This window comes from Leopardus geoffroyi, chromosome A3, assembly GCF_018350155.1.
Source record: "Leopardus geoffroyi isolate Oge1 chromosome A3, O.geoffroyi_Oge1_pat1.0, whole genome shotgun sequence".
In the NCBI taxonomy this organism is placed as follows: domain Eukaryota; kingdom Metazoa; phylum Chordata; class Mammalia; order Carnivora; family Felidae; genus Leopardus; species Leopardus geoffroyi.
In genome coordinates this window covers 104,988,278-105,014,507 of record NC_059336.1, presented here as the reverse complement: position 1 = coordinate 105,014,507, position 26,230 = coordinate 104,988,278, and the positions used below count along the sequence as shown (strand labels likewise).

At 57.2% G+C, this 26,230-nt stretch overlaps 1 protein-coding gene across 1 annotated transcript; it reads left to right on the top strand.

The window, feature by feature from the left end:
- Positions 1-5,290: 5,290 nt before the first annotated feature.
- Positions 5,291-16,658, top strand: ADRA2B (adrenoceptor alpha 2B). Its single transcript, XM_045446984.1, has 2 exons — positions 5,291-7,113; positions 14,937-16,658. Coding segments are annotated over exons 1-2 (1,326 nt in total). The 5' UTR covers positions 5,291-5,788; the 3' UTR covers positions 14,938-16,658.
- The last annotated feature ends 9,572 nt before the right edge of the window (positions 16,659-26,230 follow it).

The following is a 26,230-nucleotide window of genomic DNA, read 5'->3' as shown; positions in this document are numbered from 1 at the left end:
TGGGGGTTCTCGGTGGTCACCCAAGGTCAGAGCAGGTGAAGTGCTTGGTGACCACGAGGAGGCCCTCCCCGTTCTTAGAGGCTGCCCGTGATGAGCCTCCATTAGGATATGGCTTTCGGTCTCAGAATTTGGGCTCTCCAGAGGGTGGGGCTGGCTGAGCCGGGCGGTTCAAGGGGAAAAGTGTTTTGCCCTCTTCTTTGGGGGTGATCAGGGATGAGGCTGCCCTTGTCATTCCCCCATCGAGCCACCTATCACTACAGCTCCCCTTCTCCAGGCCTGTTCCACAGGCGCCACCCTGCCCCTGGGGTCCAGCCCCTGGAGCCCTGGCATGAGGGGTGTGCTGTGGCCGGAGCCCTGGGCTGTTACCCTGGTCTGTGGCCTATTCCCCAATCCCCAGGCACATAACTATGTGGGCTTACTCATCAATTTGTTCACTCATTGGACAGAATCGGTTGTATTATGTGCCAGGCTGGCTCGGCTATAGGCACCAGGACTAACATGGTGGGCAAGGCAGGGTTTCTATTCTTGTGGAGGTTATTTGGGGGGTGGGAGAGGGATGGGCCGTGATTAGATAAATAAGGACAGTGATTAAGATTGGTAAATGGGGTGGGGCATTCCTTTAGGTTGGTATTTCAACTGGGACCCAAATGATAGGAGGGACTATCTTGTAAAAAAAAAAAAATCCAAGGAAATAGCCAGTGCAAAGGCCCTAAGGCACGAAGAAGGAAGGTGTGATGGGAGGGGTGAAATGAGGTGGGATGGGGGATGTTGGCAGAGCAAGGTGAGTGAGGGATGGTTTTATTCCAGGAGCAACAGGGAGCAGCCACTGGAGGGTTGTAAGTAGGGGAGGCGCAAGATCCAAGATTTAAAAAAAATCACTCTGGATGCTCCGTGGAAAATAGACCGGAAGCAGGGAGAACAGTTGGAAGCCACTAACTACGGTTGTACAAACCAGAGTGATGGGGACTGTGGAAATGGGCAGAAATGGGTGCTTCTGGAGTATGTTTTGGAGGTTGAGGCAACCACACTTGTGACTGATGCAGGCGTGAGGGCCCCACATACAGCACCGAGACCTCAGGAGAGGAGAGAGTGTGGGGCCGAATGAGCCTGGAGTTCAGGGCTGGAGATGTAGTTTGGGGAGTCCTCAGCCTCTAGGTGGGAGCTGTGGAGCTAGAGGAAACTACCAAGAGGAGTTTGGGGCCAGAAGAAAAGGGACCCCAGGACTGAACAGGGGTGCTGCGACATTCAGGCCAGGGTCTCTCCATCTCCGCGTTACTAGTGTTTTGTGTCATAGTTGTCGTGGGGGCCGTCCTGTACGTTGTAAAGTGTTTAGCGGGGCCCTTGGCCACTACCCACGAGATGCCAGTAGCGCCCCCTTCCTCTTGTTGTGAAGATCGAGAAATCTCTTCAAGTGCCAGATTGCCAAATGTCCCTGGAGGAGAAGGGGCAAAAACCACTCTCCGTGAGAATCGGTGATTGGGAGTTTTGGGGGAGAAGAGGGGGCTGAGAAGGAAGGGGTGACCTGTGAGGAGGGAGTCAGGCCTGCAGTGTTCCCAGGGGGGGGCAAGAGTCTGTCATCTAAAATGTTGCTGAGAAAATTAAGAGGACACACTCGGGCATGAGTCCCGAATGACCCACCAGCAGTAGATTCAGCCGAGGACAGGGTGCAGGTGCCCCATGGAGGGTCAAGGAGAGAATGTGAGGGGTTAGAGACCGTGCAGCAAAGAGTTTGAGAAGCCAGCAGTCACAGAGGACATAGAGGGCTTTCCAGGGCAGGGCCTGGCCCTGTAGCAGGGGAGGAGTGACCGTGGAGGGTGATAATTGCAGGAGCAGAGTCCTGGGGGATAGGAGAGGGTTTGGGACACACACGCAGGACTTGCCCTCGGAGCAGAAATGGAGCTCGGATGCAGGCGCTTGTGGGGGTGACTTCCTGCCTAATGGCTTTCATCTTCTAAGTCCGAGGCAAAGTCACAGCTTGGAGTCGGGGAGGGCGTGCGGGGCGAGGAGGAGGAGAGGGATGCGGATTCTGAAGAGTGGGAAAGGTGAGCACACTAGGGAAGTCTGGAGATCTGTGGTCCTGACTTTAAAGCAAGGCCAGTGGATGCAGTGAATGTTTTGCACCGGAAAGAGCAGCTGTTCGGGTAAAAGCTGGGGGGGTGGTGATTTAGGTCTGACCAGGGTTGGGGTTTTGTCGGGTGAGGTGTGATGGAGGAGAGGGTGGTGGCCTTACATTATAGAGGGCGTGGCTCAAGGGCCTGGGAAGGTCAAGGTCACACAGGGTGGGGGTTCGGGGGATTTGAAAGGCTGCGGCTACTGGGGAAAGCTGGGGTGCAAAGCCCAGTTGGGCGTCGTCCCTGCGGAACCCTGGCACAGGAGAACCTGGGGCCGGTGTCCTCTCTCGGACCCGGAGAAGTGGCTCCAGCGTGATCCACTAAGGTGGCACATCTCTTGCTGTCCTCTCACAGTTAGGGATGGGACAGCTGTCCCTCTTTTCTTTGGAAAAGATGGTGCGAGGTCAACTGCCCCCCCACCCCCGGCCCCTCTTCCCAAGGGCACCCCTTGGGGACGCCTTCATTTGGCCCTACCTTCAGAAAGGCTCCTGTGGAGGTCATCCGTGGACGCCAGGCTGCCACTCCCCCTCGTCATTCAGCAATCTTGGCCGGGTACTGGGGACAGAGAAGGGATGTGTGCTCCAGCGGACGGTGGGGGAGGGGCGCGTGATGCAGCAAACCCATCCACCCCCACCTCAGTACCTCTCTGAGCGTGAAAGTGGTACTGTGGACGTAGCATCAAAGAACTTGAAAAGCAGTGTCTCATTCTCTCTGCGAGGGCAGTGGGTGAAAGGTGAGTGGACCTTGGAGAGTCGGGGAGGGGGGGTGGCGCCAGCCCCTGGGAAGGACTGGAGATGTGGGAGCTAAGGGCTTGCCCAGGGACCAACAGGTAGCCTGGTGGGGCCAGGAAGGCAGGCCAGCGCCCATCACGGCCTTCCTCTCCCACCCCAGGTGGCTGGGTGCTCCTGGCTGGGTCCGGGATTGAGTCCTGCCAGCCCTGGTGGCAGTGGTCAGATCCAGTTGGGGAAGAGCTGAAGGAAAGCCCCGCTAAGGCCCCGAGGCTCTGATTCATGCGGGGCTGGGCAGCAGGCAGTACTGAAAGGTGCATGTGGGGGACGTGGAAGCTGCAGAGAAGAGGGGGAATCAAGTCATGGGATGGTCTCCACTGCCCCAAGAGCCAGCTGCACATCTGGGAGGTGGCAGCAGGTGACACAGACCCTGGGGCTGTGTCTCACAGATGCCTGTAGACTCTCCCTGGCTCCCTCCCCCCTCCCCTGCTCCCCGCCCCAGGCTTGTGCCCATTAGGGCGTGACACTTGGTAGATGCAGAGCTGCCCCTTCAGTGAAGACCCAGTGGGGGAGGAAGGAGCAGGGGAGAGAGTCTGAGCAGCCCTGGCCTCCTCTCCTTCGGGGTCCTGGCAGCCTCACCTTTCAAGGAAAACTTGGGCCAGGAGACAAAAGGCTGATGCCGATTGCAGTGTTGGGAGATACCCAGTGCCCCCCCCCCCCAGTCTGAGTATGGTTGGAGAGAATGAAAAAGTGGTCCCTCTTAATGTCCCTATGGGCCACCAGAACGCTCAGACTCCTCAGCCCCCTCCACCCCTGGGACAGGGAGTCTCGGAGACAAGGCAGGAAACTACCTAAGTGGCTGCTTTCCAAGTTCCGGTGGCCACCCCTCAGTCCTCCCTCACGGAAGGGGCTACCGAGACTTCTCCATCCCTGGCAACCTCAGGGCCCAGGCCTATCAGCCCAGCCCAGCCGGTCGGAGGGATGTGTCCATAAAAACCTGTCTCTGGAGGAGGTGAGACAGGCTGGCTGCCCTCTCCCACCATCAGGCTGTCGGGCGATCCACCGAAGAAAACAGCTGAGTAGAATGGCAGGAGGCAGGGGCGGACTTGTACGGAGGAACCCCTCCACCCCCTGCCGTGTGAGCCTGGGTAGGGGTGAGATGCTGTCTGTGGGCACTGAGCGGTCATTCCCTGGTCCCGTGAAGATGGAACAGTCAGGAAGGGAGGTGCAGGATGCATGCTGTCTCAAGGCCTGGTCCTCTGGAGGAGGCCTACTTTCAGCAGTGGCTCGATGCTTATTTATACAGAGGATGTCATGCAGAGCTGTGGGCTATAAATATGGGGCCTGGCTCTAGCCTGGGGTTATAGCGTCAGGGGCTCCAGAAGCGGTGAAAAAATGTGCCCTTGAGGCTGCCCAGCCTGACGCTGGTGGCGGCGGCCACAGGGAGAGTGAGTAGGGTGAGGGTGCCAGACGGGGCTCCTTCCACAGCCACTCCAACAGGGTGTGCGGCAGATATGTGGGGGGTGCAGGAATGGAGGGAGGTGGTGTCAAAACACAAAGGGATGCTTCTCCCTTCATAGCTTCCCCTGACACCTACTTTTTCTCTGAGCTGTGTTAAGGAGACCCCACCCTTGCCTGAGTCTCCATTGCTGCTGCTGAGAGTGGAGTCCAAGCCAGTTTTCCTCTTACCTCTTTGCCCTTAGTAGAGGAAACCGAGGCAGCTGCGGGGAAACAGAAACACTGAAGTCATAAATCTTGGAGCACTGGCTTGCCCCAACGACCTTGGGAGCCTTTTCCGTGCGCCCCCCAGAACGCGGCGAGGACGCGGGTCTCCCGGCTGGCCGCGGACTATCGCCACACGCCGGCGGCGGCAGGGGGCGCTCGCAACCTGCCACGCGCGCCTCCCTGGGCTCCGCAAGCCCGACGGAATCCGCTCCGGGAGAGAGAGCATTTGGGGAAGGGGTTCCAGGGCAGTCTTCCCGCTCCCCCAACTCCTACTCGGCTTCCTTCGCGGGCACCGGGTAGGAGGGGGTGGTTCACTATGTTCCGGTGGCCCCAATCCACCCACCCACCCACCCTCTCCTTGGGGCTCCTGGGCGGCGCGGGGAGAGATCAGTTGGCGCCCACCGTCCTGGATCCTGGTGCTCGGACCCGGTCTGCAGGAAGAGAGGTCCCTCCCGGGTCCCAGCGCCCCGTGCGCACCCATCCTTCCACTTCTGCAAACGTCCTTCCCGGAGTCCCGAAGACCCCAGACGCGGATCTCTGGCCTTCCGTGGCGCGGAGGCCAGGAGGAAAAGGGGTAGGAGCGCCAGGGCGGAGGCCCTCGAGGAGGGCAGGCTGCTGCCGGCCGGTCCTCCCGCTAGGCGCACCTTCCACCCACCCGTGGTCCGCCGCCCGCCCCGCCTCCCTCCCCTCCTCCTACTCCCGCCTCCCGTCTCCTCCCTCCTCCGGCGCGCTCGCTCTCCTCCCATTCCCCTGCCGCGGCGGACTGCTTGCAGGCGCGGCTCCCGGCCAGAGCCAGCGAGCGGAACGGGCGCCTCGGCTGCTGCGCCTCCTCCGAGAACCGGTGGCGCGCCCCCCTTCCCCCCAACGCCGGGCCTGCCGGGTCCCGGGGCCCAGCGTGCGTCCAGCAGCTTCGTAGCGGGAGGGCGCAACTTTCCCCCGGTCCCGGGCGGGGCGGGGACGGCAGCGGGACAACTTGGAAAACTTCTCCGGAGAGGACGGCAGGGACGCCGGGTGTCGGTGGAAAAGGATGTAGGAGGGCGGTGGCTGGCCCCAGGCATCCCTCCATCTCCTTGGCCGGGTTCGGCCTGGCCATGGGGCTCCAGCGCCTTGTGCGCCGCCAGGGGGTCGATCCCCCCTTCTAGACTAGCTGCGTAGGACAGTACGGTCTCCGGCTGAGCACGCTCTGGGCGAGCAGCGACCCCTCTGGCCGCGTCCCGCCCCGTCATGGACCACCAGGAGCCCTACTCGGTGCAGGCCACCGCGGCCATCGCGGCGGTCATCACGTTCCTCATCCTTTTCACCATCTTCGGCAACGCGCTGGTCATCTTGGCTGTGTTGACGAGTCGCTCGCTGCGCGCCCCGCAGAACCTGTTCCTAGTGTCGCTGGCCGCCGCCGACATCCTGGTGGCCACGCTCATCATCCCTTTCTCGCTGGCCAACGAGCTGCTGGGCTACTGGTACTTCCGGCGCACGTGGTGTGAGGTGTACTTGGCGCTCGACGTGCTCTTCTGTACCTCGTCCATCGTGCACCTGTGCGCCATCAGCCTGGACAGGTACTGGGCCGTGAGTCGGGCGCTGGAGTACAACTCCAAGCGCACTCCACGCCGCATCAAGTGCATCATCCTCACCGTGTGGCTCATCGCAGCTGTCATCTCCCTGCCGCCGCTTATCTACAAGGGCGACCAGGGGCCCCAGCCTCGTGGGCGCCCGCAGTGCAAACTTAACCAAGAGGCCTGGTACATCCTGGCCTCTAGCATCGGATCTTTCTTTGCACCCTGCCTCATCATGATCCTGGTCTACCTGCGCATCTACCTGATCGCCAAGCGCAGCCACCGCAGAGGCCCCAGGGCCAAGGGCCGCCCTAGGGAGGGTGAGTCTAAGCAGCCCCGCCCCGTCCCTACTGGAACTTCGACCAAAATGCCAACCCTGGCCTCTCTGGCTGCTTCTGGAGAGGCCAATGGTCACTCCAAGCCCACTGGGGAGAAGGAGGAGGGGGAGACCCCTGAAGATCCTGCGACCCCTGCCTTGCCACCCAGCTGGTCGGCCCTTCCCAACTCAGGCCAGGGTCGGAAGGAAGGTGCTTGTGGGGCATCTCCAGAGGAAGAAGCTGAGGAGGAGGAGGAAGAGTGTGAGCCTCAGGCCTTGCCAGCATCTCCTGCCTCCGCCTGTAGCCCACCCCTGCAGCAGCCACAGGGGTCCCGGGTGCTGGCAACACTACGTGGCCAGGTGCTCCTGGGCAGGGGCGTGGGCACCTCGAGCGGGCAGTGGTGGCGGCGGCGGGCGCAGCTGACTCGGGAGAAGCGGTTCACCTTTGTGCTGGCCGTGGTCATCGGCGTGTTTGTGCTCTGCTGGTTCCCCTTCTTCTTCAGCTACAGCCTGGGTGCCATCTGCCCACAGCACTGCAAGGTGCCCCATGGCCTCTTCCAGTTCTTCTTCTGGATCGGCTACTGCAACAGCTCGCTGAACCCCGTCATCTATACCATCTTTAACCAGGACTTTCGCCGTGCCTTCCGAAGGATCCTTTGCCGCCAGTGGACCCAGACGGCATGGTGAGCCACCTGCCCGCCACCCGTGTGGGGTTGGTGCCAGGCGGCACCAGGGCCACTCTGATTCTTGCCCTATTTTATGTGGCCACCTCCCTGGGGCTTTCTGGTCCCCGCCTGGGTCCTGCAGGCTTCATCTTGGGAGCCCCCTGGGAGGGGCAGGGGCAGGGGTGCTGTTCACAGGGGTCCAGCTGAGGCCTCCGATTGCTGGCTTGGCTGTGGGGGGACATCTTCTCTGCCCCCGTGAACACAGGCCCACGGATGAGGCTTGGACCTTCCTGAACATAGCCAAGGCTGGGCCAGATAGAGCACTTCTCTCCCAATACCCCAGACCCCTGCAAGCCCATGGGTGGGCTTTCCTTCCTTAAGGACCCTTTGTTCCCTGGCTGGTCACTTGCTTGTGGCGTTTTTGTTTCTCATCTTCCCCGGGTAAAGAACAGGAAGCCAGCCTTCCACTTTTCCCAGGAGGACCCGCTGCTGAGGAGGAAGAGGCAGAAACGAGGGATCCACGTTGGGCGCCCATGGTCCCCATCAGGCACTGGGTGGGGAGTTAACGGCCTGGCGCTGTTTCTGGTCCTTCTTCCCTTTCCCCCTACCTTTAGATTTGTAGCTCCTTTAAAGGCCAGAACCTTCTCTGGAATCATTTTCCTTACCTGGCACCCCTCTGGCAGGCGGGTGTGTGCCAGCAGAGGCCTCGCCTTGGTGGGGTGGTCTGGAGGTCTGGCCTCTGCCTCGACGGGAGATCCCTGATCACTAGCATTCACCCCCTGCAAAAACCTGGCGACAATGGCTTGCCGCCTACTTGCTGCAGGGAGATGAAAGGCTTTGCGGAAAGCTTTGAGCTCCGTGGGGGAACGCACTAGAGAACCAGAAAATATGATTACTTGGAGATATAAAAATCCCCTTTCTCTGTGTTTACCACCACCTGTCTTCCTGTAGACTTTTTGTTCTGCGCCTGGGGTGCGGGAATTCTTACCCCAAACTGGAAGTGGGGAATGGTAGAGAGAACCAACTACTTCAGTTAAAGGATTTCTTCGAGAACACGTTCTTGTGCCTGCAAGGGTTTAGTTATTATGCTGCATGACAGCTCCTCGACATTTTACCCGCGACACCGAGAGGGTTTTCGGTGGCCTGGGCCCCCCCCCCCCCCAACAGGGGACAAGTCTTTTGTCATCAAGCAGGCAAATTGTTTCCCCAAGATGGCTAAAAATACCCACCCCATCAGAACAATCTGAGATGAGAGTCTGTGGTGGGTGACAGGGCCCCCAGGCAGGTGCTGGGGCTGGAACGGGTGAGTGAGGGCCCTGTGGACTCCTTCAGGAGGCTTCCACCAGAGCGCCCAGGCGGTTCTCCAAGCCCCACGTGGGTCCCTGTGATGTGTAACTGATCCTACCTTGGGTGGGGGCCGGCTGGCCATCTCTGAGCCAGCCATGTTGCTTCACCCCACTGATGAGGCTCCAGGGGCCTCTCCTCTCCTGGTTCTCTCCCCAACCCCAGGACCTAGCACCCAGAAGACTTGGGAGCATTGGAAGGATGTTTTCCAGTCTTCTCCAAGGAGCTCCTGGCTTCAGCATTAAGCCAGCGGGCATCTAGCATGGGGGGTAGGGCTGAGCAGCCAAGGCACTGTTGGCACTCTGAGGGGCCCGGCCGGATTTGGAGAGCTTTCTGGGGTGGAGAGAATGGAGGAGACCAAAGAGAGTCCTTTCTGGGGAGAGGGGCTGTCTAGCTCCTTCTTACAGTCTCATTGTGAGGCCAGGGCATTGCCTTGGGGTGAGGCTGGGGAGGCTGGGCCCAGGGGAGTGGCTGACTTGTGACATCTGCTGACTGGTCTTGCGTGTGTCCCCGGGAGACTCCTGCAATTATTGCCTGTGGCCCCCTTGTTGTGATATGCAGGTATTTTTTTTTTTTTAAGTCTGAGCTATTTTATCAATAAAGGATATTTTGTAATAAGCAAGCTGTGTCCTTGTTGCCCAAGGGCTGCCAGGAGTAATTATTTCTCAGCTACTTGAATAGCATCTGTAAGCATGGGCTCCCTCCCAGGGCCAGTTGTCCTTTCCTCCCCTAGGTACCCGGTACCTATCCACCTGCCTGTCTGCTTTGTCCATTCCGCGTCCCTTATCATTGCCACTCAGTGGGACGAGAGTGGCCAGAGAAGCCTGAGACTGGCTGCCTGGCAAGGGAAGAAAAGGAGGGCTTCCCGGAGGAGGGGGCCCTGGGGCTGGGTCTTGGGGAAAGAGCAAGGGTACACCAAGAAACAAGATAGGAAATGTGTTTCGGGCAGAGGACAGCACGCGCCAAGAGTGCGTTTGGGGGATTTGTGACAGTTTGAGAGTCAGTCTAAAGCCAGCCCCGCCTTGCGGTCAGGTGCAGCAGCTGGGGGCCAGAGGAGGTAGTTGGACAGCACCCACGGGGGGTGGGAGGAACACAGGGAGGAAGGCAGGACAGTCACTCTGCAGAATGTTTTCAGCTGCTGTCTTCGGTGAGGGCAAGAGTGGAATAGAACCGCTCTGCTCCAGGCTCTTTGACGCTAAGATTCAGTTACGAATATCAGAGCTGGAGGACCTGTGGACGTCACTCCTATCAATCTCATTTCCCAGAGGAGGCCTCTGAGGCCCCAGAGCCACCATATGAGTTGGGTAAGGAGTTGAGTCGGGGATCCCATCCCACCTCCGTGAGGGCAGCCTCTGGGGCCCGTATCAGCTTGGCCCGGTTCTGAGGGCCAGGGAGGCCAGCAGGCTGGGGGCAGGGGCAGGACCCAGGGAAGCATGAGGGCTGGGAGGGAAGGGCAGAGGGAGGAGCAGTGAGGCCCCAGGGTCTGGTGGTGGGTGGCCACCTCCCATAAACAGGATTCACACTTTCCTGGGGCCATGGCTTCCGCCATGGGCAACCGATGGAGACTCCTACATATCTACCATCACTGGTGAACGTGGGGGAGGGACAGTGGGGTTCATCGAGGACTTGGTAAGAAAGCCACACTCGGTGGGGCGCCTGGGTGGCTCAGTCGGTTAAGCGTCGACTTCGGCTCAGGTCATGCTCTCGCGGTTTGTGGGTTCGAGCCCCGCGTCGGGCTCTGTGCGGACAGCTCAGAGCCTGGAGCCTGCTTCCGATTCTGTGTCTCCCCTCTCTCTGCCCCTCCCCTGCTCATGCTCTGTCTCTCTCTGTCTCTCAATAATAAATAAACATTAAAAATAAACAAACAAACAAACAAACAAACAAGCCACACTCGCCCGGGAGGAGCTCCCAGCAATTCCTACCCGTCTGCGTTTCCAGCGCCAAAGCCGGGAGGCTTGATGGGGTTAGATTAAAGAAGTTCATTTGTTCCCATTGACCGAGCCAATCAGTCTTCTGGCACTTCGTCCGATTACCTTGTTTAATCCTTATGCCCACTGTGTAAAAGAAGGATCTGCTCATTTTACTCAGGGGAAACAGAGGCTCAGAAAGCTGTGACGGCTTGACAGAGGTCACCAGTTGCAAGCACTTTCCACTGGGCCACACTGTTTTACCTGAGGGTCTGTGGGAGGCAGGCCCCTGTGGCTGGGGGAAGAGCTCCCTGCCCAGTCTCTGGCGCTGGTGGCAGAAAATGAGCCCTTCTGGAGCTGGACTTTTGGCAGTCCAGTTTGAACACGTTATCTTAATTCTCCCAACCTTGCTGGGTGTGGCCGTTTTTGCCAAGGAGGAAACTGAGGCCCCAGGTCACCCGGCTGGGCCCCCCGAACCACAAAGCGTTAAAATGCAGGTGCGGAAGAGTTGTGGTTCCAGCTCTCTCTCGGTGGCGCTGGCCGTTCGGGGATTCCGCAACTGCACCTGGCTGGAATCGGCAGGCGGCAGCGCTGCGATGGGCCGCTCATGCCTGTCACTGCTGCGGACTATGTGAGTGATGGTATGTGTTTCACAGGTTTTCCATTCCTGACAGCTCAGTCTAAACCCCGAATTTTAGTAAAGAAATGACTGAGGCCCAGGGAACGATGGCTTGCCTTGGACCCCCCTCCCAACCCCCTCCCCCCCCCCCCCGCCCACAGCCACGTGGCGGCAGACGTGGTTGCCCTGTCACCGTGCCTGCCGTTCCAAGCCTTCATACTGAAGGGATAGCATCTAGACTCAAGGAATGACAGCACGGGTTCAGGAAACGTCCCCTGACAGCCGGCTGCGTGCCAGGGCCAGGGCTAGGCTCATCCCCGTTGTGCTAGTTTATGCAGTTCTCAGATCCTCAGAGTCTGAGGATCAGAGTCCTGGGTCGCACAGTTAACAGGTGGTGTAGCTGGAGCTCGATCCCAGGACCCCCGGCTCCCAGGCTGCCTTCTCCTCCTCTCACCGCCGCCCCTCTCCCATTCCTGCTGTTCTGTGTGAACAGCACCTACGTTTGATTTCACCCTGAGCCCATCCGAGGGGTAGTTTGTTGAGGAGGTGGGCTCAGAGCAGCAGAGATGGGGGCGGGGGGTATAGCACGCCTCCGCCCAGGAATAATCCCCCAAACACCTTGGAAGTGAGGGTGGGGGACAGAAGGCAGCAGGGAGGCTTGGCAGTTCACCAGGTGGATGTGAGCTGTCTCGCCAGGGCGCGTCTACCTTCTGCGGACCTTTCTAGCTTCTGTCTTAGGACGACCTTGACGAAGGGAGGGACCAACCGAGAAGGCCGTTAAAGAAGCGGCAGAAGACATCTCCCCTCCAGTTTCACTCAGCGTGTAAGAATCTGGGTCCCTGGATCGCAGGGGATACCCTTGAAAGGGAGTTCAATCTCAGCCTCTGCCTCGGGCCAGTTGCTGAGAAATTCAGGGCCGCTGGAAATTCCTCTTTGGCACATTGCTGCGGGAGGGACACCCCCACCCAATCCGCCTGCTCAAAAGGCACCTGTGCCCCTAGGGCCGACTGACCTGCCTCCAAGACTCAAGGTGGAGCTCAAGGGGGAGGGAGTTTGTGAGGTCATTAGGCCCCTGCAACTCCCATCCTCCGCGCGTGACCTCCCTTTTCTGTGTGTGGGGGGCGGTGCCGAGAACGGGATGTGAGACCTCGCTCAGCTACCGCCTGCAGATGGGGTTGCTGCTGGCTGGGCCCGAAGAGCCCTCTGTCCAGGTGAAGCTAGTACTGGGCGATCTTCTGCTTCCCCGCTGCTGGCCAGGCGTTCTGCCTGGAGGGCCTGGTCGCTGTGCGCGGCAGGGCTGGTGTGGGACTTCGTGCCCGTGAAAATCGCACTGGGTGGGGGGTGCTGGGGAGGCCGGGGTCATGCTCTGCCTTTGTCTGCCTTTGTCTGCATTTGTCGGGCTGCCCAAGCAGGGCTTGGTGCTTCTTGGGGCTTCAGTGTCCCTGCCTGCCCACGAGGGGTCGACTCCATGATCAACCATGGGTTGACCTAGCTGGAGGCTCCATCTCTGCCCTGCCCCCAGCTTTCTGGAAAACCCACATTCCGAGGGTGGGGAAGCCGGCCTCGGGCCTTCCCAGCCTGGCAGAGCCCCTGCCCTGTGCTGGCTGGAGGATCTCCCCCCACCCCGCAGAGACCTCACGGCTTTGTAGGGGGTGATCTCCCTGCCTGCGGGTATCTCCGTGAAAGCGGGAGCTGGGCAGGGGTGGGAAGCTCTGCTCACGGTTAGCAGGAGAGGCGGGAGCACTCAGCTAAAATTAGATTCTGGGATTCTTCGTGCTCCTGCATCCGTCCGTCCTTCCGTCCGGCGTGGGGACGGCTGTTGTCAGCACGCCAGGGCTGGAAGGAGCCTGGATGTCAGCTTGCACCCTCCCCAGGGCTTGCCGGCTCTGATCTTCTCACACCCTCGCCTGGCCTTTGGCCAAAGGCTCCTGCCCTTGGCGTGGCCTTGTGGCCATCTATCGATTAGCAGTGATTTAAAAGGAAGAGTGCCCTCCCCCCTTAATACCCACCGCCTCCCCCTGGGATTTTACCCCCCTTCCTTCCTCTCTCCCCTCCTCTCCTGGCCCTTCCCACTTCCGGGTCCTCAGAGGCTTCTCCCCCTTCCCTGAGTGTCCCCTCTGCCTCCTGCTGAACCTCTGACTTCTGCCTCCCCCTTGGGGACGGTCCTGGCTCTTCATGGGACCTGCAGGCTCCATGGACCATTGTGGTTGCAAGGGGACCAGAACATACTAGAGACTAAAAAAGAGCCTCCCTCCCTGGCAGTTTGGGGCTATTTCTGGCCCCGCTGTAGCCCTGGCGCTCTGGTGGCTTGGGGGGAGGTGCTGGGCCCCAGCCCCAGGATGCAATGGTCTTAATCTTTGATTTCCCTGGGGAGGGGGCAGGCCCCTTCTGGAGCTGGGGGTGGGCCCTCCAACCTGAGGGCAGCCAAGGCTCAGATGGAATGCCACTACCTCTGCTCCCGTGGGGGCCTGGGCTGCTTTAGGAGGGAAGAGGGCCGGACCATGGTAGTGTGGGTGGCAGTGTGGAGTGCCAGTGTCCCTGTCATCCCCATTCCCACCGCAGGCTGGCTGCAGCTGGGAGACAGGGAGCGTGGGAGGCTGTCTGAGCCTGCTGCTGGGGTCCCTGGACACTGAAGTGGTGGGGGGGCAAGGGTTAAACCCAGCCCTCCCTCCCAGGCTCCACTATGTCCCCGGTGCCCTTGGTCAGGTGCCGCTGTGACACTGCTGTCCTGGCTACAAATTTGGACAGGCTATGGCCTCTCCATCCCATGCTGGCCTGGCAGCTGGAGTTACGGTGGGTGCAAGACTGGTGACTGCCGGAAGGATTCCCTCAGCTGTTTCCGAAGCATTGGCCAGGGTCCAGCGGCTTGGGTCATGGTCCCAGTAGGGCCATCAAATTGCTCGGTGACCTTGGGCAAATCCCTTCCCTTCTCTGGGCTTCAAATTCCTCGTTGTCAGATAAAGGAGTCGGATTGGAGCATGCTCAAGTCATGTCCTGGGTTCTGCCCTAAGAACCGCGGAGCAGGGGCAGGGAGAGACAGGGGCCCAGTCAGTGGCTTCCTGTCCCCACTTCACCCCTGCTTTTTTCTACCTATCCATTTTTAGGAAGCAACTCCCCCTTCCCGCCCACCAGGCTTCCTCCTCTGGGGGTGCCTATGACCTCCATCCCCTTCCTATCCCCTCACGTAACACACATCAGCCACCTCCCTGTCCTGCCCTTGACACCTATGTCCCAGCAAAATCTCACCGGCGTGAACTTCAGAAGGGCCGCCTCGGAAGACATTCATTCCTCCATGGCAGGCTGGGGGCTGGTGGCATGGGGTTGGACACGTGCCTGTGGCGTGGCAGAGGCCAGCCCTTGTTTTATGTTGGGTCTAAAGAAAGGCAGGGAGGGGCACCTGGGTGGCTCAGTCGGTTGAGTGTCTGACTTTGGCTCAGGTCATGGTCTCACCATTCAGTTCATGGGATTGAGCCCTGGGTTGGACTCTGTGCCGACAGCGTGGAGGCTGCTTGGGATTCTCTCTCTCTTCCTCTCTCTCTCTCTCTCTCTCTGTGTCTCTGTCTCTGCCCCTCCCCCAGTTCTCCCTTTCTCTCCAAAATAAATAAACATTAAAAAAAAGGTGGGGAAGGGGAAGGGACGTGGGTGAGGTCCCCTGGGAGAAGGGCTCCTGGAGAAACCATGCTGCCATAGGGTCAGGACCAGAATGACACAGAGAGAGGAAGCCCACGTTAACCCCAGCTGCGGTGCGTGAGCCTTCCGCCTTCGGACGACGGAAGCTGAGGGCAGAGGGGGTGCCTGTGCTCCCCTCACAGCCCGGCACAGAGCGCACCAGGCAACATTGCTGATTGCGTGCGTTTTCCCAGGAAACTGGGGCAGCGTTGGCCTTAGTCACCTAAGGCTGGGGCCCCTGTGCTCTGGGAATGAATCTCTGATGTGGGGGCTTAATCGTTCTGTTTTGTTTTGTTTTCCAGAGTTTCCTAGAGAAATTCTGTTGGAAGGTTCCATGCTGGTCTTGGCTGAGCTAGGCGCGGGAGAACTGTCCTGCAGTGCGGGCGAAGCACCAGGACATCCCAGGAGGCGGTGGCAGGGACCTGTCCAGGAGTGTGGGAGCCTAGACGCGGCCGGTCAGAGAGAGGACAGGTAGAGAGAGCACACCGGTTGGATCATCCCACTGGTAGCGTGAAAAGGGTACTGACTTTGTCGTCAAACCTGGCTTTGTTGCCTGTGGGCCACGTGGCCTCAGGCAAACCGCCAAACCTGTCTGAGCCTCAGTTTCCCCCCATTTCAAATGGTAGGTTAACTACATTAGGATTGGAGAGATGTGCTGAGAGGTAGACGTGTGTAGAAAAGGTCCTGAAAGAGTGCCCGGGAGTGGCAGGGCCAGTCTGATTATTCCTCTTAAAGTCCAGGTCCTTTTCAAGGTAAGCTAGTAGAACCCCTGGTCCCCGGTGCCCCCTGAGTCACCGCTCAACAGCCTGATGGAAGGAGGGTGGGCTCTGTGCCCTGGAAGATGGCCCCCTCTGGCATAGGGAGTCTGCTCTTTCCACCTTCCCTCACCCCTTCCTTCCCTGGGCTCCAAAAGCCTCTCCCACCAAGAGCTTCTGCCAAGCTCTTTCCAGGGTGTAGCTGGGAAGGGAAGGTTCTCAGGTGAATGTGTTAAATGTAGCATGTGTATACCTACCCCTCTACTTCTGCGTGCATGGCAGACGTCAGCTTTGGAACCCAGAACTCCCTATGCACTGAGACAAGCCCACAGGCAGTGCCAGCCAGGCATCCTCCAACAGCAGCAGCTGCTGTGCAAGATGAAACCCGTTTGCCCCTCAGGGTTGGGAGAACCCTTGTTCTGGGCAGACGTGGGGGAAAGGGCTGCCCGGCCTGATGGCAGGGAAGCCATTGAGGGCGGGAAGGAGGGCCGTTTCTGGAGACCTCTAGGATTTCTGCAGCCGCCGCAGCAGCAGGACCCAGGGGTCGAACGTCCGGGCCCGGGAGAACCCCAGAGACTGAGAAGATCGCACGTGGAAACACAGTTGCCAGCAGAGGGAATGGGGCCAGGCATCATGGCAGAGGTTGGGTGAGAGTGGGGGCTTCTTGGGCCAGCACACCTTGGCCTGGTTCAGAGATGGGCAGGAAGAGTGGGAAAGGGGTGCAGGGGCACTAGGAGGTCTTATTCTCTCGAGAGTGTGTAAAGGAAGGCAAGGATGGTTCAAGAGTCACCCAGCCCATGCAGTTGAATGGCCTATTCTGCTGCTTGTGAGTTCAATCACCTGGTTGGAGCGGATGGTGTTGCTCCCTGTGTTCCAGACTTTGGGCCCGATTTCCTCCACCTGCAGAGCACGAGGCCACCCTGCAGCCCCCATCCCCCAGTGTGCATCCGTGTGGCCGTGTGCTGAGCCTTCCCCGGCCCCTCCTAACATGTATCCCCCTTTCCTGCTGGAAGTTTCCTCAGCACCTATGACCAGCTAGCATCCTGGATATTTCACTTACCTGTCTGCTCCTTGTCATTGTCCCCTACTGGAATGTAAGCTCCCTGTGGGCTGCGATGGTTAATTCTCCCGTCCGCCGTGTATCCTAGGCCTGACTGTGCCCGACAAACAGTGAAAATGTAAGGACTGGCCTGGTTGGCCAGTTGCCCTTAACGCAGTCTCCAGGGTTATTAAAATATCCTTGGAAATGTGGTGAGGGGAAGAAAACCATATTTATGAGAATCCCTTCCAGGGAGGGAGGAAGAGTGGGCAGGAGGGTGGGAGGTGAGAGCCTCAAGGGATGGTCTCGAACAGTAACGGGTGTTGGTTGTTGGCTGAGCCACTTTTGGGGCCCGGGGGGGCCGTGAGTCCCCCCACAGCATAGCTTTGGTTTGGCTGGGTGGACTGAACAAGTCTGGGGCCCGGGGGGAACTTCTGGGGCCTGTGGAGGTGGGTAGAGGCTGCCCCCAGTGATGCCCTCCACCCCCCACCCTCTGCCCTATGCCCATCTTGGCTGTAGTCACAGGATGGACAGCTGGTCCAGGATGAGTAATTTCGAGGACCTGTGTCTAAGAGAGAGACAACACCACACTGCACCCTAGGGGTGAGGTGGGGGGTTCCTGGGGGGACCCAGTGGGCAAGGAAGAGGCCCCCGGCACCAAGGTTACAGAGCACAGAGGGAGGCAGTACAGAAGAGAACACTCAGTATTCTAGGAGGGAAGGCGGGGCGGGGGACCTTGGTGAGGGCAGGAAGCCAGGAAGGAGGCCTGCGGGAGGGCTGCGCTCTGCTGAGGACTGATGGCTGGCGTCTCAGGCAGGAGGGGGACGGAAGGGGGAACAGGGGGCAGAATACTGTCCCCGCTATGGCTTGGGTGTGGGTTTGCTCACGATCTGAGGTGCCTTCTGGCCCTAGGATGCACCCCAGGGGCAGGGGACAGGGCGGGGTGAGGCCCAGGGCCAGCAGCCCTGCTCCAGAGGCAGCTGACTAAAAATAAGTCGGGATGTCAGGGTCTCCTGGCTCCAGGAAGTGGGGAAGAATGATGAGTGTCAGGAGGAGGAGGAGGCAAAGGGGAGGAGACAGTCACAGCTGAAGGCGGCCAACAAACTTGTTTGTTTATTTTCTTCTCTCTGGCCTGAAGTCTCTCAGCTGGCTGCTCCCTGGGTTTGGGTGAGGGGCACTGGCCTCCATGGACCTGCGGGCCTCCCCAGACTCCTGGCTACATTCAGAGGACCCCGTTTCCCATGCATTCCTTTGAGTGCATCAAACCCTGTGCATCCAATTTCACTTCTACCCTTTCATTCTGCAGATGCAGAAACCAGGCCCAGGTAGCTTACGCTCTTGTCTCAGTCACTTGGGTGGCTTTGCCTGGAGCCACAGCCGAGCCCAGGTCTCCTTGCGGCGGGGTGGGGTGGGGGGAGGGCTTCTGCAGGGGGCTTCAGCCCAGATAGGGCACCAACACCCACACGGCTCTTAGAATGAGGGGCTCTTAGAATGAGGGGCGATGTGAGGGTCTGCGATGAAAAGAGCCACTCTGCAGGTGTGGTAACAGCCCTGTGGGTATGACACCGGCTGCCCCACAATTCTTCAGGGTTTACACGGCCCCCACCTTAGCCCCCCTGCCAGGCTTGCTGACACCTCGGGGGCATGGCGTGTCTTCCCCTCCACCCTGCGCTCCGGGGGCTGGAGGGCTTTTCAGATGCCAGGGTAAATGTGGAGGGCCCTCTCCCCTCCTTCCTCTCCTCACGCCAAAGAGCCCCTGTTGCGGCGAACCCTGACCACCCGGAGGTCATGGTCCCCTTGGCTGTCCTTGAGCCTCCGTGCAGGGCCACTCTTGCTCTGCCGAATGCCTGTTGCTTCATCTGTGCCCCTGTGGTCACGGTGGGCCCGGACAGCGTGAGAGGGCAGCGAGGTCCTCAGGAGGGGGCTGGGCTCAGGTCCTGTGTCACCTGCAGCTGCAGGGACAGGCCTGCATCCAGGGGCTGTTGGAAAGGGTCCAGGGTTGCCAAGCAGCTTGCAGGAGGGACCCCTGTGCAAGGCTGTCAGCCCCCTTTATTCCCTCGCCTTCATTTCTCCTCCTCCTCTTCTTCCTTTGTTTCTCCAGGTCTGTTCATACATTCTCTAGAAGGGCTCAGAATCCTCAGTCTTGCCTCACCGACCACAGCTCCATCCCATGAGCGCCCCCCTTCCCCTCTCTCACTCACGTGCACGTGCAAGCACACCCTCCTTCCCCCTCAACAGCCCCACTCCCTAGTGGCAGGCAGCCCAGAGCCTCTGGAAGCCCGGAGCCCCTTGGCCCTCTCCCCTCCCAGCTGGGTCATGCTCCAGTCCTGGCTAGCCTTTCTAGATTCTGGGGGTTATTTTAGGGAAGCCCTGATCTGGGTCTCATCCTTGAGGAGGCTCCCTTGGGATGGGCCTGGGGGTGTTAAGAGGGCCCCTGCTGTCACCCTGCCGCCAGCCAGGGAGGGCTCTGGGCCCACCGCATGGAGCCCTGAAGGCATGTGAAAGGCCAGAGCCTCATCCTCCCAGAGACTGGGATCACTAACAAACATGCCCTCCTGCCGAGGCCAAGCATGCGCTTCCTGCTGCCCTACGATTGCCTGGCTAGGGCCAGGCCACTCCCTCCCCTGCTCTGGGAGCTGGGATGTCCCCCCCCCCCCCCCGCCCCCCAGCCTGGTAGCCCTGAGGTAGACGTCTGTCTGGAGGCTCTCTGGATGTGAGGCTAATGGCCCAGAGGACGCGAACAGAAAGTGCAGCTGTGGACATCACGGCTTCCTGGTGGGGGCTGCTGTGGGCCGCAGGGAGCCTCCTGGGAGCCTTGGCCTCTGAGCTTCCCCAAGCCCCCAGGCTCAGGAGCACGACACACAGAGCCCAGGCCCTGCACTCACCGTGCAAGCAAGCTCCCGAAATTCTCGCAATCCTGGGGTATCCAGCTTGATCAGGCCTGGAGCAGCCCCAGAGCGGATAGCTGCTCGTTAACAGGGCATCTGTTCCCGACCAAAAGGGGTTCTTGGGCAAGTCCCTTCTCTGTGAGCCTGTTTTCTCAGCTACAAGATAGAAGGATCTCAAGACAAAACGGAATGTCTGTAGAGAGCATTTTCTGAACATTTTCTCAACATTTTCCGTAATGCCCCCTCCCCGTCTCGCCCACAAACGCTGTCTCTGACCCTTTCCGGCAGATGCCTGAGGGTGAGATGCTCTGGAATAGCCTGTCTCTAGGCCGACCTAGGACCGGCCTTGGTCCCAGGAATCATCTGGGGAGCGGCTGTGCGGAGGAGCAACGCTGCATTCCGATCCTGGCTTATTTGCTATGTGACCTCATAAAAGTTTCTCAACTTGTCCGAGTCTTGTATTGTCATCTGCAATATGGCGTCCCTGCTGTACCTCACCCAGAGGGTCGTGGAAAAAGTTACGTTGAAATGCTTGTCACAGAGACGGTGCCTGTGTTTGCGGGGAGGACTAGGTAACCTGGGGACGTGGGTGTCGTTCAGAAGGTCAGCTCTGGGGCAGACTTTTGGACTGGAAAGTTCCCGGCTAGGCCGAGAGGTAAGGGTGTGGGCTGGGGCAGGGGCAGATGGGGGCCCAGGGCTGCCTCCAAGACCACCCCCTCCCTCTCTGGGCTGCTGCACCAGCTAGGACTGCTACCTCTTCTCTGTTATTCACCAGTAATTACCCTAAATGCTACATCTGTTGTCATGACAACATATTACCCATCCTTAGGTAAAAGCCCTATTTGCAGGGGAGTCAGGCTATCTCCAGCTCCCTGGGCTCCATCATCGTCCCTGCAGCCCCCCTCAACCCACCTCAGGGTTCCCCAGCTGTCCCCCTCTCTCCCTCCCTCCCATTTTGTCCTTTCAGAGAGGTCACTCCTGTTTTCAAAATTTCCAGAATTTTCCTGTTACTTTTGTTTTTGGTCTCACTTTGTGACTGTGGGTCTCATCTCTCCTTCCTTCTCCCCTTCTCTTTCCTTTTCCCGGATCCTGAGACTCTTTCTCGGTTTCCGTCTGTCTCCGTCTCTCTGCTTGTCTGTGTGTCTCTCTCCCTCCTTCTCCTCCCCACCCTTGAGTGCAGCAGGGATAGCATGAAGGGGGGGACAGGGGGCCTGCTGGATGGGTCTGCAGGGGCCTCGGGAAGCCTATGGGGCTGTGTGGCCTGGGTATAGGTGAACCCAGGTTAGGCATGCCCCAAGAACCCCCCCAGCCTATAAGGTGTGTGGCCAGAAGGCTTCCAGATACTTCTGGAAAAGTGTGGGCCAAAGGGGCTGCCCTTACTCCTCCCTGACCTCCACCAACCCCTGCCTTTGGACTGTCCCTCTCTGGAACCCCAGTACAAATGCTCTCCTGACTGGGGACTTGCACACTTACTGAGTGCCCCCTACACGCTCAGCACCATTGGAAGAATGTCTGTATAAGAAACCTTGCAACAGCTCCAGGAGGTAAGTGGTACTATTGTGTTGTACAGGCCGGGAAGTGAAAGATCAGAGGAGTCAAGGAAGTTGCTCAAGGCTGCACAGCCGGCCAATGGAGGAGGCTAGACTTGAAATTCCTTTCCATAGCAGTGCTCTTCACCATGGTGCTCCAGTAACACTATTTATGTTCACTACATGTCAGGTGCTGTGCATTTAGTAACATGTGGAACACATTTAGCCCTCACGGCAACCCTGTAAGTTGGGACCGTGAGCGTCTATTTTACCAATGAGGGAATCAGGGCACAGAGAGGTTAAGTAGCTTTCTCAAGGTCACTCTGTAATCAGAGGTGTGCCGCCATTTGAACCCAGGTCTTTGTGCCGAGCCTGGGCTCTTAACCCCGAGTGCTGTTGCTACCCTCTTCCTCTCCTAGGGGGAGGGGGCCGCAGAGGAGCAGGACAAGGACATGGGCTTCACATGCGTACAAGTCCCTCCTCTCCCCCTCCCCCTGAGCCTCTGTAAAGTTCCCTCCGGGCCCAGCCAGGGATGCTTTGGGGAAGCAGAGGAGGAAGCCGTGTAGGAAGAGGCAGCACCCTCTTTTTTGCTGGGTTCCATGCAAGGGCGGGAGGGAGTTCTAGATGACCAGGAGAGGCCCACAAATCCTATAGGTCCCGTGGGCCTCCCAGGTGACCACAGCACCCCACAGGCCCCCCCCGGGGCTCTCCCCACTGGACCCAATACCCCAGGACCTTGAGGCGCAGGAAGACTGATGTGGCCGGGGGCCTGAATCAGGCCTGTGAGGCGCTGGTGTCTGCACGCTCTCCTGGCCTGGGCACAGCCCTTCTTGCCCTGTTGTTCCGGTCCCTAGAGAGCGTCTTGGGCCTTGGAACATGCTGTCCCAGAGTGCGGCTGTCGGGATGATGGAAAGGCAGGTTATTTTTAACAGCGGAGACTCACTCCCGGACAGAGCCTCTTCCTCATGGGGGGGGAAGAGACCTCGAGGGAGGGTGGGGACCAAAACGCCAGGTGCTTCTGCCTTCTCCCGGCCCTCCCTTCTCTTTCCTCTCACTCCCCGGCCTGCGAGTCTCTGGCTGCCAACCATGAGGGAGGGCCTGGTGGCAGTGGGGCCTCAGAGGTGCCCCCCCCCCCCCCCCCCCCCCCACCGCTGGAAGCCACAGGTCTGGGAGCTGGTCAGAACTGGTGCTAAGCCGGCACTACCCGGAGGCCAGGCCTGCCTCATCCCAGCAGTCCCGGACCCCCTGTCTTTCTGTGCCCCCAAGGGACTTAGCTCATTCTCAAAGTCCCCCGGCTTTCCTCAGCTTGAGCTGGAACCCCTCTATGATGGAGTGTGGGCCCCACGGCGTGCCCGACTTCTTCAGACATCTCAGAGCTCACTGCTACCGGTCCTGGCACCCCATTCATTGGGTCCTACACTGAGCCAGGCGTGTGTTGAACACCTGACCTGGGTTCCTTCTCCCCTGCGAACCATTCATCCGGCTGAGGATGGGTGGAAATGCCTTACTCACTCCCATCTGGCTGCTGAACTTTTCAGTTCTTAGGATGACCCTCTCCCGCCCTCCTGTGTCCCTACTTCGAGGTGTCCTTTTAGGACTTTCAAAGGACATGCCATTACTTCTCACAGAGCATCATATGAGAGCAGCTTGCTGCCTGGAGTGAGTGAGCACCAGGCCAGGGGGCCAGGACTTGGCTTCTGCCCCGCTCTGCCACCACTCCTGTCTGGCGGATGAGTCCCTCCTCCTGTCTCGGCCTGAGTCTTGTCACTTAGGCCAGGGTGGCGTGGGAGAAAACCTCCTCAAGACCCTCCTTACCTGACGCCCAGACTGAGTCCACCCTGAGTTCAGGCCCGACCAGCCAGGTCAAGGAGATGCTTGCTGGGCGACTGTGACAGTCACAGCACGACCCCCACTGCCGACCTAGCCCCCTGCAAACCCCTCTCCACTCTGCACTCAGAAGGACCATGGGTAAAGCTCAAGGGCCCTTTGTGTGTATGTACATACCACCCAGAGCAAGGTACAGAGCATTCCCTTTACCCCAGAAAGTCTCTTGTCCCCCCTTCCCAGTCAGCGGTCCCCAGGAGAGAACATCATTCTGCTTTACATCACCAGAGATGAGTTTTGCCTCCCGGAACTTTCGTAGACATGTAACCAAAACACGTATTCTTTTGTGTCCGGCTTCTCTTGATCAGTATAACATCTGGGCGGGCTGTCCAGGCTGTCTCAATGTTGGTCTAATACTACAGTTTATTGACTCATTCCCTGCCGCTAGACATGTGGACGGTTCCCAGTTTTTGGCGACTATGAACAAAGCCAATATAGATGCTCACGGACATGTTTTTGGTGGACACAAAAGACCCATTTCTTTTGGGTGAATACCTAAGAGTAGAACTACTGGGTCATAAGATAGGCGAGGATTTAGCGTTAGTGGGTATACCAATGCCACTTCTCTCAGCCGCGGAAGAGAGTTCCTGCTGCCCCGCGTCCTCGCCAGCGCGTTTGGCCAGGCTGTTGGGTGTGTAGTAGTATCTCCTTGTGGTTTTAATTTCCATTTTCCTATTGACTAATGATGTTGAGCATCTTTTCAGGTGCTTGTTGGCTATTTGGATATCTTCTTTTGTTTAAAAAAAATTTTTTTTAACATTTATTTATTTTTGAGAGAGGATGAGCAGGGGAGGGGGAGAGAGAGAGAGAGAGAGAGAGAGATACAGAATCCGAAGCAGGCTCCAGGCTCTGAGCTGTTAGCACCGAGCCCAATGCGGGGCTCGAACTCCCAAACTGCAAGACCATGACCTGAGCTGAAGTCAGACGCTCAACCGACTGAGCCACCCAGGTGCCCCTGGATATCTTCTTTGGTGAAGAGTGTGTTCAAGTCTTTTTGCTCATTTAAAAAACGGGGTTGTTTGTCTTTTTCTTATCGATTTATAAGGGTTCTTTATGTACTCTGTAAGGATGTTGTCAGAAAATGTATTTTTTTATTGAGATAAAACTCACATAACATAAGATTAACCATCTGAAAGTGTACGATTTAGTGGCGTTAAATACATTGGCAGTGTTGTGTGACCATGCCTCCTGCCACCCCTAGCAACCATGAGTCTACTTTCTGTCTCCATGGATTTACCTATTCTGGATATTTCTTGTATAGGGAATCGTACAGTATGTGACCCTTTGCATCCGGCATCTTTCGCTTAACGTGTTTTTTCCAGGTTCATCCTTAACAGTAGCACGTATCAGAACTCATTCCCTTTCATGGCTGATTGTTATCCCGTTGAATGGATATACTCCCTTTTTTCCTTTATTTTAAAATTTAAATTTTAGTTACCACATGGTGCAATATTGGTTTCAGGAGCAGGATGCAGTGATTCATCACTTACCTACAACCCCCAGTGCTCATCACAAGTGCCCTCCTTAGTACCCATCACCCATCTAGCCCATCTCCCACCCACGTCCCTCTGTCAACCCACAGTTTGTTCTCTATCATTAAGAGTCTCTTGGGTTTTTTTTTTTTTCCCCTCTCTTCTCTTGCCTCCTTCCTTCCCATGGGTTCATCTGCTTTGTTTCTTAAATTCCACATATGAGCGAAGTCATATGGCATTTGTCTTTCTCTGATTGACTTAATTCGCTTAGCATAATGCATTCCAGCTCCACTACCCTCATTGCAAATGGCAAGATTTCATTCTTTCTGATAGCTGAGTAATATTCCATCGTGTACACACCCACCCACATCACCACATCTTCTTTATTCAGTCACCAGTTGATGGACCTTTGGGCTCTCTCCATAGTTTGACTATTGTTGATAATGCTGCTATAAACATTGGGGTGCACGTACCCCCTCGAACCTGTATTTTTGTATCTTTTGGGTAAATAGCTCATAACGCGACTGCTGGATCATAGGGTAGTTCTATTTTTAGTTTCTTGAGGAACCTCCATACTCTTCTCCAGAGCGACTGTAACAGTTTGCGTTCCCACCAGCCGTGCAAGAGGGTTCCCCTTTCTCCACATCCTCGCCCACATCTTTTGTTTCTTGTGTTGTTAATTTTAGCCACTCTGACAGGTGTGAGGTGGTATCTCCTCATGATTTTGACTTGTATTTCCCTGACAAAGAATGGTGTGGAACATATCACATTTTTTAATCACTCCGCAGGTGATAGACTTTTGGGTTGTTTCCACCTTTAGACTGTTGTGAGTAGTACTCTTATGAACACTTGTGTACCTGTTTTCAGTTCTCCCGGGTATATATCTAGGAGTGGAATTGCTGATTCGTATGGTAATTCTATGTTTCTATTTTTGAGGGACTGCCCAACTGTTCTCTAAAGCAGCTTCCCCATGCTACATTCCTACCGGCAGTGTATGAGAGTTCCGGTTCCTCCATATCCTCAACAAGACATTTACTGTTTGTTTTAAAAATTCTGACCACTGTAATGGGTGTAAAGTGGTATCTCATTGTGGTTTTGATTTGCATTTCCCTGATGATTAGGGACACTGAACATCTTTACGTGTGCTCGTTGGTCATTTATATGTCTTTTTTGGGGACATGTCTATTCAGATCTCTTGCCTGTTTTTTTAGTTGGACTATTTATCTTTGTATTATTGATTTGTAAGGGCTCTTTATATATTCCGGAAACTAGATTCTTTTGAAATCTGTAAGGATCTGATTTACAGATACTATTTCTTTTCCTTTTCTTGATGCACAAAAGTTTTTAAAATTTTTTGATGAAGCCCCGTTTGTCTCTACCTGTTCCTTTTGTTGCTTGTGCCTTCGGTGTCGTGTCTAAGAATTCATTGCCAAACCCAAGGTCATGAATATTTTCTTCCAAGAGTTTTATAAGGTTAGCCCTTACATTTACATATTTTGAGTTCATTTTTGTGTATGCTGTGAGGTAGGGGACCACCTTCGTTCTTTGGCAGGTGGATACCTAGTTATCCCCAGGACCATTTGTCAAAGAGATTATTCTTTTCTCATGGAACAATCTTGGCACCCTTGTTGCAGATCAATTAGCTGCAGACATATGGATTTATTTCTGGACTCTCAGTTCTACCCCATTAGTCTATGTGTCTATCCTTATGTCAGTACCACACTGTCTGGATTAGAAAAAGTATTTTTTTTTAAGTTTATTTATTTATTTTGAGAGAGAAAGTGCATGCACATAAGCAAAGAGGGGGAGAGAGAGGGAATCCTAAGCAGGCTCCGCACTGCCAGTGCAGAGCCCGATGCAGGGCTCAAACCTACCAACCGTGAGATCATGACTCGAGCTGAAATTGAGAGCCGGATGCTTAATCGGCTGAGCCACCCAGGGGTCCCTGTAAAAGTACTTTTGTTCTGTCTCCCTTTCTCTCTGTCCCTTCCTCACTCATGCTCTGTCTCTCTCTGTCTCAAAAATAAAT